Source organism: Athene noctua, chromosome 30 (genome assembly GCF_965140245.1).
Source record: "Athene noctua chromosome 30, bAthNoc1.hap1.1, whole genome shotgun sequence".
In the NCBI taxonomy this organism is placed as follows: domain Eukaryota; kingdom Metazoa; phylum Chordata; class Aves; order Strigiformes; family Strigidae; genus Athene; species Athene noctua.
In genome coordinates, this window is record NC_134066.1 from 585270 (window position 1) to 599831 (window position 14562).

The 14562-nt window shown below is 70.8% G+C and overlaps 4 protein-coding genes across 5 annotated transcripts in view; 2 read left to right on the plus strand and 2 right to left on the minus strand.

The window, feature by feature from the left end:
- TSFM (Ts translation elongation factor, mitochondrial) overlaps positions 1–286 on the minus strand; it is a 2822-nt gene extending 2536 nt beyond the window's left edge. The window contains exon 1 of the mRNA XM_074929408.1: positions 217–286. Within this exon, the coding sequence (XP_074785509.1) occupies positions 217–286 (70 nt within the window). The remainder of the gene's footprint in view (positions 1–216) is intronic.
- CYP27B1 (cytochrome P450 family 27 subfamily B member 1) lies at positions 285–3559 on the plus strand. The gene is given in 7 exon segments (XM_074929409.1): positions 285–630; positions 714–853; positions 953–1161; positions 1878–1959; positions 2045–2143; positions 2146–2256; positions 3446–3559. Coding segments are annotated over 7 exon segments (1101 nt in total).
- A 1236-nt stretch (positions 3560–4795) lies between these two features.
- CDK4 (cyclin dependent kinase 4) lies at positions 4796–8573 on the plus strand. The gene is made up of 8 exons (XM_074929552.1): positions 4796–4845; positions 5811–6029; positions 6269–6404; positions 6486–6653; positions 6902–7011; positions 7198–7248; positions 7434–7569; positions 7814–8573. The coding sequence occupies exons 2-8, from the start codon at positions 5812–5814 to the stop codon at positions 7904–7906; spliced, it is 912 nt and encodes a 303-aa protein (XP_074785653.1). The 5' UTR covers positions 4796–4845; position 5811; the 3' UTR covers positions 7907–8573.
- Positions 8574–8701: 128 nt separating this feature from the next.
- Positions 8702–12034, minus strand: TSPAN31 (tetraspanin 31). Of its 2 annotated transcripts, XM_074929558.1 has the most exons (6): positions 11861–12034; positions 10555–10722; positions 10071–10151; positions 9657–9806; positions 9432–9560; positions 8702–9332 (listed from the first exon to the last, which is right to left on the minus strand). In XM_074929558.1, exons 1-6 carry the CDS (start codon positions 11921–11923, stop codon positions 9258–9260), a joined length of 666 nt encoding a protein of 221 aa, XP_074785659.1. In that variant the 5' UTR covers positions 11924–12034; the 3' UTR covers positions 8702–9257. The 2 variants fall into 2 exon arrangements, with proteins under 2 accessions (XP_074785659.1, XP_074785661.1); XM_074929560.1 differs by lacking the exons at positions 10071–10151; positions 10555–10722.
- Positions 12035–14562: the final 2528 nt, after the last annotated feature.

Genomic DNA, 14562 nt, shown 5'->3' on the forward strand with positions numbered 1-14562 from the left:
CCATGGTCTCCAAGGTGCCCCTTGTTGTCCCCCCCCCATCCCCAAGCACCCCAGTGTCTCCAAGGGCTCCCCACAATGCCCCTCCGTGTCCCCAAGGTGCCCCTTGTCCCCACCATGTCCCAACCACGTCCCCAAGGACTCCTGATGTCCTCCCCATGGTTTCCAGGGTGCCTCTTGTCCCCCCCATCCCCAAGGGCTCCTCAGGGTGCCCCTCACGTTCCCCAAGGTGCCTCACGTCCCCACCACGTCCCCAAGGACTCCTGATGTCCCCCATGGGGCTCCCCATGGTCTCCAAGGTGCCCCTTGTTGTCCCCCCGCCATCCCCAAGCACCCCAGTGTCTCCGAGGGCTCCCCGTGGTGCCCCTCCTGTTCCCCAAAAGTCCGAGGGCTCCCCTTGTCCCCTGACTCACCCCCCCCCGCCACCCCCAGGCATCTCCTCCGTCCTCTTCGCCTCCCGCCTGGGCTGCCTGGAGCAGGAGGTGCCGCCGGACACGGAGACCTTCATCCGCTCCATCGACACCATGTTCGTCACGACGCTGCTCACCATGGCCATGCCCAGGGCCCTGCACCGCCTCTGCCCCCGGCCCTGGCGGAGCTTCTGCGAGGCCTGGGACTACCTGTTCGCCTTCGGTGAGGGGACCCCGGGGGGGGCCTGGGGACAGCTGGTGGCACCTGGCCCACGGGGGACGCTCACGGGGCTTCGTCCTCTTCAGCCAAGGGTCACATCGACCGGCGCGTGGGGCAGGGCCTGCCGCGGGGGACGTGTCTCACCGACCACCTGGCCCGCGAGAGGGTCCCCATGAAGGTCATTTACGGCAACGTCACCGAGCTGCTGCTGGCCGGGGTGGACACGGTGAGGAGGGGACATGGCGGGGGGGACGTCCCCGTCTCCGGGGGTCCCGCTGACACCGTCTCGTCTTCCTCCTCCTCCTCTTCCTCCTCCCGGGCGCAGATCTCCAGCACCCTGTCGTGGAGCCTCTACGAGCTGGCGCGGCACCCCGGGGTGCAGGCGGCGCTGCACCGCGAGCTGGTGGCGGCGCTGGCCACCGGCGCTGGCCCCTTGCCCGCTGACGGCGACCCCTCGGCTACCGGCAGCGGGTCCTGGGCCACCGCGCTGGACAGGGTCCCCCTGCTGAGGGCCGTGGTGAAGGAGACCCTGAGGTGGGGACACGGGGACACGACGGCACCGAAGATGGGCATGAGGAGGAGGAGAGGGATGGGGGGGGGATGAAGGCCTCGTGCACAAGCCCTGATGCTCGTGGGCAGCCCCCCCCCCCCCGCACACCCCCCTGACCCACTGGGCAACCCCCCGAATCCCACAGGCAGCCCCCAGCCCCCCCTGGACAGGTCCCACAGCCCCATTTATACCCCCCCAGCCCCTAGACCCCCCCCCCCCACCCCCAGCGCCCCCCCAACAGGTCCCACAGCCCCATTTGTGCCCCCATCCAGAGCCCCCCAGCCCCCCCCGCACAGCCCTTAGACCCCATGGGCAGCCCCCAGCCCCCACAAACAGCCCCCTGACCCCCACCCAGAGCCCCCACCCCCCCATAGAGCCTCTAGACCCCATGGGCAGCCCCCAACCCCCCCAACCAGCCCCCTGACCCCCATCCAGACCCCCCCAACACCCAGACCCTCCCCCCCCAGTCCCTAGACCCCACGTGCAGCCCCTGACCCCCATCCAGACTCCCTCATCCACAACCCCCGGTCCCCCCCCCACCTCCCCGGACAGGCCCACAGCCCCATTTGTAACCCCCAGCCCCCCCTGCGCAGCCCCCCGACCCCCCCCCCAGAGCCCCCACACCCCCCTGCACAGCCCACAGCCCCCCCCCCGGGCTGAGCACAGGGATGGTGACAGCCCCCCCGTGCCCCCCCCTCAGGCTGTACCCCGTCATCCCCGCCAACGCCCGCGTCGTCCCCGACCGCGACATCCGTGTGGGTGACTACCTGGTGCCGCGCAAGGTGCGTCCCGTGTCCCCCCCCCACCCCGTGTCTCCCCCCCGCGCGTCCCGCTGACCCCCAGATGTGTTTGTGTCCCCCCCCCCAGACCCTCATCACCCTCTGTCACTACGTCGCCTCCCGGGACAGCCGCTTCTTCCCGGCCCCCGACTCCTTCTGCCCCGAGCGGTGGCTGCGCCGGGACGGGGCCCCCCCTCCCGGGCCCCCCACCCCTTCGCGTCGCTGCCCTTCGGCCTGGGCAAGCGGAGCTGCGTGGGGCGGCGCCTGGCCGAGCTGGAGGTGCGGCTGGCGCTGGCGCAGGTGAGCAGCCCTGTCCCCCACCGTGTCCCCAGACGTGTCCCCAAACGTGTCCCCAGAGGTATCCCTGAATGTGTCCCCAGAGGTGTCCCCAGAAATGTCCCCAGAGGTGTCCCTGAACATGTCCCCAGAGGTGTCCCCAAATGTGTCCCCAAACGTGTCCCTGAACGTGTCCCCAGAGGTGTCCCCAGAGGTGTCCCCAAATGTATCCCCAGAAATGTCCCCAAACGTGTCCCCGAACGTGTCCCCAAACATGTCCCCAGAGGTGTCCCTGAACGTGTCCCCAGAAATGTCCCCAAATGTGTCCCTGAACGTGTCCCAGAGGTTTCCCCAAATGTGTCCCCAAACGTGTCCCCGAACGTCTCCCTGAATGTGTCCCCAAACGTGTCCCCAAATGTGTCCCCAGAGGTGCCCCCAAATGTGTCCCCAGAAATGTCCCCAAATGTGTCCCTGAACGTGTCCCCAAACTTGTCCCTAGATGTGTCCCCCAAAGGTGTCCCCAAATGTGTCCCCAGAGGTGTCCCCAGAGGTGTCCCCAAATGTGTCCCCCAATGTCTCCCTGAACTTGTCCCCAAACTTGTCCTTAGATGTGTCCCCCAGAGGTGTCCCCAAATGTGTCCCCAGAAATGTCCCCAAACGTGTCCCCAGATGTGTCCCCGAACGTGTCCCCAAACGTGTCCCCAGAGGTGTCCCTGAACGTGTCCCCAAACATGTCCTCAGAGGTGTCCCCAGAAATGTCCCCAAACGTGTCCCTGAACGTGTCCCCAGAGGTTTCCCAAATGTGTCCCCAAACGTGTCCCCGAACGTCTCCCTGAATGTGTCCCCAGAAATGTCCCCAAATGTGTCCCCAGAGGTGCCCCCAAATGTGTCCCCAGAAATGTCCCCAAATGTGTCCCTGAACGTGTCCCCAAACTTGTCCCTAGATGTGTCCCCCAAATGTGTCCCCAGAGGTGTCCCCAAATGTGTCCCCAAACGTTTCCCTGAACGTGTCCCCAAACATGTCCCCAGAGGTGTCCCCAGAAATGTCCCCAAACGTGTCCCTGAACGTGTCCCCAAACTTGTCCCCAGATGTGTCCCAACTGTGTCCCCCCCTCTGTGTCCCCCTGGCGGTGGCACAGGCGAGAGCCACCCCGTGTGTCCCCAAGTCCCCAAGTGTGTCCCCAAGTGTCCCCAACCCCGACCCCTCCCGCAGATCCTGCTGCGGTTCGAGGTGCGGCCGGAGCCCGGCGGTGGCCGCGTGCGCCCCATGACCCGGACCCTGCTGGTCCCCGCGGCCACCATCAACCTCCAGTTCCTCAGCCGGTGAGGGGGGGCCCCGAGGGACACGCCTGCCGCCCCCCCCTCCCGGGGTGGCCCCGACCTCAGCGGGGGCCCCGACGTTATCCCGCACCCGCGGGCTCTATTTAAAAGTTTATTTATTGGATAATAAAAAGGATTTTTTTTTTGGCGGGGGGGGACGTTGCTGCCGAGGGTTTTTGGGGTGACTCAGCGCCCCCGGGGTGCCGGGGGGGGTGTGGGGGGGTACCCAGGGGTGACGCGGCCCCGCTGCCGCAGCCTGGATCCTGCGTGGGCCCCCCCGCGCCCCCACTGCGAGGGGGGGGGGATTGGGGTGGGGGGGGGGGAAGTCCCGAGTGGGGTCCCAGCATCAAAGCGCGTGTGTCCTCCCCACCCCCCCGGGTCTCCACCCCCGTGGCTGTGTCACCCCCCACCCGTGACCCACGTCACCTCCTCATGACCTTGTGTGCCCCCCCCGTGACCCGCGTCACCCCCTGTCACCCCCCCACATGACTTTTCTGTGCCCCCCGTCACCCCCCACCATGTCCCTGCTCTCCCGTGGGGTCACTGGGGGGGGCAGCGGGTCCTGCCCCCCCCCCCCCCCCCCCCGCTGCCCACGGTGGGGGGGCGGGGGGGTCAATGTCCCCCGTGGGGACAGGGCTGACGCCAGCACTGGGGACTCTGGACCCTCGTGGCAGCCGGGCGCGGTGACACCAACCGCGGGGGGGGCACCGAGCACCCCCCCCCCCCTCCTTCCAGGCCCCCCCCCAGGCCGTGTGTCCCCCCCCGGACCCGGGTTTCCCCGTGACACCCCCCCCCCGCCGTGGGTCCGGTGTGTGTGTCCCCCCCCCGCGGGATCCCGCTGCCCTCGTGGGACCGTTTCAGCACCACGGACAGAGCGCGGGGGGGTCCCGGGATCCCCCCCCCGTGTCCCCCTCTCCTCCAGCCCCGTGTCCCCCCCCTCGGCCCGTGTCCCTCCCGGCCCCCCCCGGGGGGGGGCACGCGGGGCGTTTCCGTGGGTCCCGTCTCTAAACCCGCGTGTCCCGGCCTGACCCCCCCCAACACCCCCCAACACCCCCCAACACCCCCCAGCGCCTGTCCGGGGGTTCCGGGTCCCTCCCGGGGGACCGCGGGTTCGAGCCCGGCCGGGGGCGATTCCCGCACCCCCCCCCCCCGCTCCCCCCGGGAGGGACAGAAGCGTCCGAGTGCCCCTCCCCTCCCCCCCCCCGACCCTTCCGGCCGCCCCGTCTCGTTGGTTCCGGTCCTCCAGCCCCGCCCCCCCCGCCCGCGCCGCCGAGTCCCGCGCGACGCCGCCCGGTGAGTCCCGGGGCCCCCCCCCGCCCCTCCCCCCCCCCCCCGAGCTCCCCCCCCGCGGGTGCTGCTCCCCGCCCCTCCCCCCCCCCCCCCGAGCTCCCCCCCCGCGGGTGCTGCCCCTCCCCCCCCCGGGTGTCCCTGCCCGTTTCCACGCGTGTCAGTGGGGGAGGGGGCGACCCCGGGGTTGTTATTGCGGGGTCGCGGGGAGGGGGGGGAGGACCCGCGTCCCGGGGTTTGGGGGGTGCTGGGTGCTGAATTGGGGGGTGCTGAGGGTTGGGGGGGTTGGAGCTGCGGGGGGGGTTGTGGGGGGGGGGGGTCGCGGGGTGCTGGGTGCCGGTTAGGGGGTGCTGGGCGGGGGTCGGTGCTGGGTGGAGGATGCCGGGTGATGGCGGGGGGGGGCTGGTGTGGGGGTGCTGGGCGTCACGGGGGGGTGGGGGCCGGCCTGTGCTGGGGGGTGCCAGGGGATGGGGGGTGCTGGGGGGGCCCGTTGGATGCGGGCTGGGGGGTGCCGGGGGGTGCCGGGTGCCAGGAGCCTTGCGGGGTGCTGGGGGGTGCAGGGTGCTGCGGGTTGTGGGGGGGTGGGTGAGGGGTGCCAGAGGGGTGCGGGGTGCTGGGGGGGGAGTTGCGGGGTGCTGGAGTTGTGGGGTTCTGGGGTTGTGGGGTGCTGGGGCTGTGAGTTTCTGGGGGCTCTGGGGTGCCGCCTGGTGGGTGCCAGAGGGGTGCGGGGTGCCGGGGGTGCGGGGTGCCGGGGGTGTGGGGTGCTGGAGTTGTGGGGTGCTGGGGGGGGGAATTGTGCGGTGCTGGGGGTTCGGGGTGCTGGCTGGTGGGTGCCAGAGGGGTGCGGGGCACTGGGTGCTGGGGGTGTGGGGTGCTGGGGGTTGCGGGGTGTCGGGGTTGCGGGGTGCCGGGGGTGCGGGGTGCCGGGGCCTGCCTGCGGGTGACGGGTGCGGGCGGCGGTGCCGCGGCAGGATGGCGCAGGAGGGGCGGGCGCAGTACGAGCCGGTGGCCGAGATCGGCGTCGGCGCCTACGGGACCGTGTACAAGGCGCGGGACCGGCAGAGCGGCAAGTTCGTGGCGCTGAAGAACGTGCGGGTGCAGACGACGGAGAACGGGCTCCCCCTCAGCACCGTCCGCGAGGTCGCCCTGCTCAAGCGCCTCGAGCACTTCGACCACCCCAACATCGTCCGGTGAGACCCACGGTGCGGCCCCACGGCGCGGCCCCACGGCGCGGCCCAGCGGTGGCCACCGGGGGCTCGCGTTGGCCTCCTCCCGCGTCGCCATGCCCCGAGGTGGTGGGGTGGGGGACAAGGGACAGGGCCGCGGGGCCAAGTCACGACCTTGTGTCTCCCGTACTGGGGCGGGGGGGCAGGGAGCAGCACGGGGGGGTCCCGGGGGAGCTGTCACCCCGCTGACCCCCCGTCCCCAGGCTGATGGACGTCTGCGCCACCGCGCGGACGGAGCGCGAGACCAAGGTGACGTTGGTCTTCGAGCACGTGGACCAGGACCTGAAGACCTACTTGGACAAGGCGCCCGCGCCCGGGCTGCCCCTCGACACCATCAAGGTGGGTCTGGGGGGGCCAACGACTTGGGGAGGGGGGCTGGGAGGGGGTGGGGCTGCTCACGCTGGCGCTGTCACCCCCCAGGACTTGATGCGTCAGTTCCTGCGTGGCCTCGACTTCCTCCACTCGAACTGCATCGTGCACCGGGACCTCAAGCCCGAGAACATCCTGGTGACCAGCAGCGGGCAGGTCAAGTTGGCCGACTTCGGCCTGGCCCGCATCTACAGTTGCCAGATGGCCCTGACCCCTGTGGTGCGTGGTTGAGGGGCTGTGGGTCCCAGGGGCTGGGGAGCGGGGTGGCAGGAGCTGTGGGTCCCAGGTGGGCTCAGATCTGGGTGGTTATGGGTCCTGGTGGCCATGGGTTGGGTTGGCCATGAACCCAAGGAGCTGTGGGTCCCAGGTGGGCTCAGATCTGGGTGGCCGTGGGGCTGACGTGGCTGTGAAGGCGGGCCGCCGGGGGGCTGGTGGCCACGGGGCCAGCTGAGCGGGTGCCGCGGCAGGTGGTGACACTGTGGTACCGGGCGCCCGAGGTGCTGCTGCAGTCGACCTACGCGACGCCCGTGGACATGTGGAGCGTGGGCTGCATCTTCGCCGAGATGTTCCGGAGGAAGTGAGTGGGGGGGGGACACACAGCCCCGGGCCGGGGGGGGGTGACACACCCAGCTGGGGCCCCAGGGTGCTGCTGGCCCGGCGGCCCCTCACCTGGGGGTGCCAGCAGCTCGGGGGGGGCTGGGGGGTGTCCCCATGTCCCCCCATGCTGGTGACATCCCCGTTTGTGTGTGTGTCCCCCCCCCAGGCCACTCTTCTGTGGTAACTCGGAGGCTGATCAGCTGGGCAAGATTTTTGAGTAAGTTTGGGGGGGGGGGGGGGGGGGTGTCAGGGAGAGGCCTGAGATTGGGGGGTTGGGGGGGGCTGGTGGAAAGGGCAGGATGGGACTGAGCGTCCCAAGGGGGCGGCTGGTTTGGGGGAGCTGGGGGTCTAATTTAGGGGCTGGGGGGGGTCCCCTGGCCCTCAGCCTGTCCCCCCCCCCAGCATGATCGGGCTCCCCGTGGAGGACGACTGGCCGCTGGACGTGGCCCTGCCCCGCTGCGCCTTCCCCGCCCGCCCCCCCCAGCCCGTCGAGGGCTTCGTCCCTGAGATGGAGCCGCTGGGGACCCAGTTGCTGCTGGTGAGATGATGGGGGGGGGGGGGGGGGGGGACAGGGGGGACGACAGGACAGCGGGGTTGGGGGGGGGGGGGGGGCGGGACACACAGCAGGGTGTCACACGACGAAGGACCCTGGGTGGGGGGACAATGGGACCCACGTCACACCCTGAGCTCTGCAGACACCCGGGTGGGGGGGGGGGAATATGCTGAGCGCCCCCCCTCGATGTCCCCTGACACTCCTGTGTCCCCTCCCTGTCCCCCCCCAGGACATGTTGACCTTCAACCCCTACAAGCGGATCTCGGCCTACAACGCCCTGCGGCACCTCTACCTCCAGGACCGGGGGGCAGGCGAGGGGTAGCGGCCCCCCCTGGGGCAGGGGGGGGCATCCTGGACTGGATTTGGGCGGGGGGGGTGTCATCCCTCCCTCTGCTAGGGGGAGGGGGCACCCTGCTGCACCCCCCCACCCCACGGTTACAGACACTGTTCCTGTGCAAGGAGCTCGCAGGGGCCCCCCCGGGACCCCCCCACCTCACACGAGGACAGCTGGACCCCCCCCCCTCGCACAAGTAGGACGTGGCCCCCCCATCCTTGTGCGAGGTGGGTGCTGGAAGGAGGTGCCCCCCCCATCCTTGTGTAGGAAGGATGCAGCTCCCCCCCCCCCACACCCTCATGTGAGCTGGAGGGTGGTGCCCCCCCCAACCTCATGCAAAAAGGACGTGTGTGTGTGTGTGCGCTGTCCTTGTGCAAAAAGGATATGCCCCCCCCATCCTTGTGCAAAAAGGATGTATGGCCCCCCCCCGTCCAAAGAGGATGTGGACCCCCCCCTCCATCCTTGTGCGAGTCACGTACAAGGGAAGATGCTGCTTCTCTGCGCTGGTGCTCTGCTCGCACGGGGAAGCCGGAGGGGGGGCGATGGACACACACCCCCCCCATGGAGCCCTTGTGCAATGGGGCGGGGGGGGGGACACACGACGACACACGCTCCCCACTTCTCTGCTAATAAAGGAGCACGGGCAGCACCCCGACCCCCCACCCACCTCCTCGGCCGCCTCTTGCACATCATGGAGGGGGGGCGGGGTAAATCACAACATGGGGGGGGGAGAGGGGGGGCTGCTGCCCCACAGAGAACCGGAGCCAGGGTCGCTGTGGGGTGTTTATTGAACGGGGCCGTGGGGACACCCCAGCAGTGACAGCAGGGGGGGGGGGGGCACTGGCCCAGGGCCAGGCTGGGTGGGAGGGGACACACACACACTGCGGGGGGGGGGCTGGTCCCCTTCCCGGTGTATAAATAACCAGTATGCACCAGTTCAGGGAGGATGGGACTGGGACTGGGGGGGTAGTGTTGGCGGGGGGGAGCTGTGCTGTGCCCTGGACTTTGGGGGGTCGGGGGGGGGGGGTTGGGGGGGTGTAACTTCTCCTTGGGCACGTGGCCCCTGGTGGCATGGAGGTGGCCACAGCCCGCCCTGGGGTGGCCACCAGCCGCTGTCTGCCCCGGGAGGGGTGTGGGGTGCGGGGGGGGGACATACACACACACACAAGGGGGTGGGGGTGCTGCCACGCGCCCAAGGCTTCATGCGGCCACCGGGGGGGGGGGGGGGGGGGGGGTGGCCGATCGGCGGCTGGGGGACAATCAGTGGCTGGGGGACGGGACAGAGGGGTGTCCCCCACCCCACCCTCCCCCCCAGCAGGGTCGTGGCCCCCCCCCGCGGCTATAGGAAGGCGCTGGGGTTGGCCCGGGGGTCCTTCTGGTTGCGGTAGCGCATGGCCAGCCACACTCCCAGGATCTGCAAGAGAGGGGACATCGGGGGGGGGGCGTCACTGCAGGGCCCTCCCCTCCTCCAAATGTACATGAGTTCTGCCCCCCCCCCGGGCCCCCCCGTTACCTCCGTGAAGCTGAAGAAGAGCCCGACCCCCCCCAGAATCTTCAGCGCTTCATCCGAGTGCTGGAGCATCTTCTCGCCGCAGGTCAGGCACCGGGCGCGGGGGTCTGTGCCCAGGAGGGTTTTGCACTTCTGCATGGAGAGGGGGGGTAAAGAAACTGGGTGAGTGGCTGGGGGGGTGTGCAGAGGGGTTTTGGGCCCCCCCCCGCCCCCTCCTCGCAGACTCACAGCGGGGCAGCCGTGGAAGTCAGCCTGGAAGGCGCGGGCGGCAGGGGGGTCGGCGCTGCGGTTCAGCAGCCCGCAGCAGTCCAGGCGCCGCTCCAGCTCCGTCTTCGTCTCGTTGCTCAGGATGGGCCAAGCTGAGCTGAAAAGACCCTCCTGTGCCGCGGGGGGGGAAGGAGGCAGAGACACCCCCCAAAAATTCAAAAAATTCAGCCAATTGCACCCCCCCCCCCCTCCCCAATCCCATCCATCCCCCTCCCCTGGCAGGGAGATGCCACCAAGAGTTGATGGGGGAAGGGGGGGGAGCCCCACCTCATCCCTGTGCTCACCTTGGGGGGGTTGGGGACCCCCCCAGGGCCTGTGTGAGGCTGGGGGGGGTGTCAGGGTGCCCCCCCCCGGGGCGGGGCGGGCAGGACTCACCTGCCTGCTCCGGTTGATGGCCAGGCAGGAGCAGGAGACCCCAAACTGGAAGACGAAGACGAGGCCCAGGATGATCATGTACTGGGGGGGCTGGAGTCAAGGGGGGGGGCAGGAGGGACACAGGACGCTGCCCACCCACCCCCCATCTCAGTGTCACCCCACTGCCCCCCCAGAGTTCCTCTGCCCGTGAAGCGGAGGCTGACGCTCCTCCTGTCCCCGGTGGTGGCACTTCCAGGACCCCACCCCCCCGTGCCCCCCCCAAAACAGATGTACCCAGTGCCCCCCCCCCCCCCCCCCAGTATTTCCAGAGTGGGGCTGGAGCCGTGCCAGGGTGCTCAGCACCCCCCCAGGGGCCTGTGTGTGTTCCCCCCCCACCCCGGCATCCCCGGGGGGGGGACACTGACGGGGCCGAGGGGTTGGGGGACGCCAAAGCGCGTGTGTGGGGGTGTCGTGTGTGTCGCCCCCCCCCCACATTAAAGGATACGAAGAAGAGCATGACCTGGTGGTGGTGGACGGCCCCCACCAGCCCCACGATGGCGATGAGGAGGAGGAAGACGCCGACGGCGATGACGCCGCCGATGAGGTGGATGCTGGAGACGATGCCGAAGCCTTTGCCCCAGGCGGCCACCCCGATCAGCAGCAGCCCCACCAGCTGCGGGGGGGGGTGTCACTTAGGCACCCACCCTCCCCCTTCGAAAGCAGGAGGGGGGGCCCCCCCCCCGTGTCACCCTGCCTCAGTTTCCCCACCTGGGTGCTGCTACGGGAGGAACTGGGCTCACAGGAGGGTCCCCCCCAACCCCAGGGCAGGGGGGGGTGGGGAGTGCAGAGGGGGGGCCCCTGTGTGGCGTTTTAACCCCCCCACAAAGGGCTGGCACTGTCCCTGTGTCCCAGCCCCCCCCCCCCCCCCCAGCTGCCAACCCCCGTGTGCTGGAGGTTGGGGTGTTGGGGACATGGGGGGGGGGCCGGGGACAGGCCAAGGCCTCCAGATGATGGGGACACCCGGCCTGGGGGGGGCAGGGTGAGGTCCCCAATACCGGGGGGGGGACACGGGACACCCCAAGGTGCCAATGGGGGGGGGGGGGGGTGTGGGGCAGGGCAAGTCCCCCGGGACGGGGGGGACACACCCCAAGGTCCCCAAGGCCATGGGGGGGCCGCACACACAGCCCGGGTGTGTCGTTCCCCCCCCGGCCCTGCTGCCACCACCCCCCGGATTGGGGGGGGCCGGGGGCAGCCGCGACCCCCCAGGTCAGTCGGGGTCCGGGGGAGGGGGGGAAGGGGAGTGTGACCTTTGACCCCGCTCCCCGCCTGTGGGGCTGGGGCATCCCCTGCCCCACATCAGAGACCACAGGGACCCCCCCCCGTCATTAAGGCCTGACATCCCCCCCCGGGGGGTCCCAGACGCCCCCCCCAGCCTCACCCTGTGGAAGGGGGAAGGAAGTAGCGTCTCCCCAACCCCCCAGGCTGGGGTGCCCCGGCAGCAGGAGCACCCCCAGAGGGGGGGGGGGACCCCCAAATCCCCCGGGGGGGGCGTCACAGGCACCCCAGCCCCCAAAACGTGCGGGGCCCCCCCTTGCAGGTGCACCCCACCCTCACCCTTCGAGGGGGAACCCAACAGCGCCTCCCCCCCCCCAAAAGTAGGGGGATCCCAGCACCCCCCAGTGCAGGGGGACCCCAAGCCCCCCCGGGGGGGGGAACAGGCCCCCAGCCCCAAATCCCGGGGGGGGGTGGTTCCCCCTTGCAGGCCCCGTGCCCCAAGAAGGGCCCTCCCCAGCCCCCCCGGCCCCGCTCACCACGTAAACCACGTTGAGGGCGCAGAGGGCGTTGCGGGAACAGGCGAAGCCGCCGCAGACCATGGCGGGGGGGTCCCGGGGGGGGGCAGCGCCGCCCCGGCCGCTCCGGCCCCTTTAAATCGCGGCCCCGCGCCCAGCGCCGCACCGCGCCACGGCCCCGCCCACCGCCCGAGAGCCCCGCCCATCACCGCGCGCCTGCGCGCCGCCGCGCCCCGGACATCACGCATGCGCAGTGCGCGGGAAGGGCGGAAGCGGCTCCGGGGAGGCGGCGCATGCGCACGGCGCGTCCTGAGGCCGCGGCCGGGAGGGGAATGCCCGGATGGAGGGGCCGGGAACGGCCGGGAGGGGCGGGACCCCCCAGGGCCCGCTCAGGGCCCCTATAGCCCTCCCCCCGGGTCCCTATAGCCCCCCCCCTCAGGGCCCCTATATGCCCCCCCCGGGCCCCCATAACTGCACCAGGTGCCCTAGGGACCCCTTTACCCCCCACCGGGGTCCCCTGGGGCCCCCATAGCCCCCCAGCTCCCGTGTAGGTGCCGGGCTTACACAGGGCCTCCCAGGACCCCTATAGCCCCCCCCAGTCCCCTGTGCGCCCCCCCGGATCCCTCCAGCCCCCTCAGGTCCCCCAGAGTCCTCCCCCAGGCCCCCGTGGCTCCCCTGCCCCCCCAGGTCCCCTGTAGCCCCCTGTACCCCCAGGTTCCCCACACCTCCCTAGGCTGCCCCCATCCTTCATCCCCCCCCAGCTGCCCCATGCCCCCCCCCTGTGATCCCCTATAGCTCCCCAGGGTTCCCCCAGGTCCCCTATAGCACCCACAGGGCCCCCATGACCTCCTGTAGCCCCCCCAGGCCCCATACACCCCCCCCATACTCTCCCCAAGCCTCCTATAGCCCCCACCCCCCATCCCATAGAGCTCCTATAGACCCCCAAGACTCCCCTGATCTCTGCGGCCCCCCCCAGCTGCCCCATGCCCCCCCCCACATACCCCTGGGCACCCCCATGGCCCCCCAATAGCTCCTGGGTGCCTCTGGAACCCCCAAAGCTTCTCCAATGGTCCCCCATAGCCCCCCCTACAGCCCCCCAGGACCCCCATGGCCCCTCCAGGTCATATAGGGCCCCCCCTACTCCCCCCTCAGACCCCCCATGACCTCCTATAGCCCCCCTGGTCCCATAGGCCCCCCCATTACTCCCCCCAGACCCCCCCTCTACCCCCCCAGTCCCATAGACCTCCTATAGTCCCCCAAGATTCCCCTGACCTCTGTGCCCCCCCCTGCCCATGGCCGCCTCGCACATACCCCTGGGCACCCCCATGCCCCCCCCCCCCACTTTTCCAGTCTGTGCCACGGTCCCCTGTAGCCCCCCCCCAAGTACCCCATAGCCCCCCCCCCATTCTCCCAGGGTTCCCCACAACCCTCCATGTACCCCATAAACCCCCCCGACACCCCCCCCCACCATAACCTTCCTTCCCACAGCCCCTGCAGCCCCCCCCGTACCCCAAGATACCCCCAGTCCACCCCAGAGCTGGGTGCAGGGGGGGCTGGGGGGGGGCCATATCCCGTCCCCCCCACGTCTCTGGGATTGCCTTGGAGGGGCCGGATTTGGTTCCTCAAATATTAATCAGCCCCCCCGGGGGGGGGGATGGGGCAGGGATTTTGGGGTGTTAAACACGCAATGGGGGGGGGGGGGGGAGTCCCCAAATTGTCCCTTGGCCGGGCCCTGAGCCGTGACGGGCTGGGGGGGGCAGCTGGTGCCCGGGTTAGTCCCGGGGTGCAGCTGAACGGCCCCCCCCCTTCCCGGGCACTGGGGTCCCGCCCCCCCCATCGGCCCAGCCCAGCCCTTGGGGCACCCCCCGCACCCGGCGGCCTGTCCGTCTGTCCCTCTGTCCCCCCCCCGTGTGTCCCCCGTGTGTCCCCGTGTCCATCCCTCTGTCCCTCCTCCACCCCCCCACGTGTCCCCCCAGCCCTCCCTCTGTCCGTCCCTCTGTCCATCCGTCCCTCTGTCTGTCCTCCAACCCCCCCGTGTCCCCCAGCTGTCCCCGTGTCCGTCTGTCCGTCTCCCTCCACCCGCCCTCTCTCCCACCCGTGTTCCCGCCATCTGCCCGCCCGTGGCCGTCTGTCCGTCCCCCGGCCGTGTCCCCCCCGGCCCCCCCCAGCCCCCAGCCCCTGCCATGGCCTTGCTCAGCAGTTTCTTTCTTATCAAGGGCAGAGCATGGGGATGAGGAGGGCCGGGGGGGGGCTGTCCCCGGGGGGGGGCTGTCCCCAGGGTCTGTCCCCGGGGGGATCTGTCCCTGGGGGGGGCTGTCCCCTGGGCTGTCCCCCCCCCGGAGGAGCCTTTTCTGGGCCGCCCCGAAGGTGCCGTTTGGGCTCTGCCCCTGCTCCGGCTTCCAGCACGTCCATGGGATGGGGGGGACCGGGGGGGACAGAATGGGGACAAGGGGGGGGCACTGTGGGGGCAGGGGGCTCCTTTGGGGGGGACAGTCCCCATTCCTACAGGTGCCACGTGAGCCTGGGGGGGGACAAAGCTGCCACCGCCCCGGACACTCCCGGGCCAGCTCCCACTGGCCCTTCGCGGCCTCCTGGTGCCCCCCCAGCCCCTAACCCCCCCCCCAGCCCCCCCAAAAATCTCCACTCGCCCCCCCCCCCATCTCCCCACCTCTGCCTGGGGGGGGGTCAGGGGACAGGGACACCCGGTGGGTGCTGGGACCCCC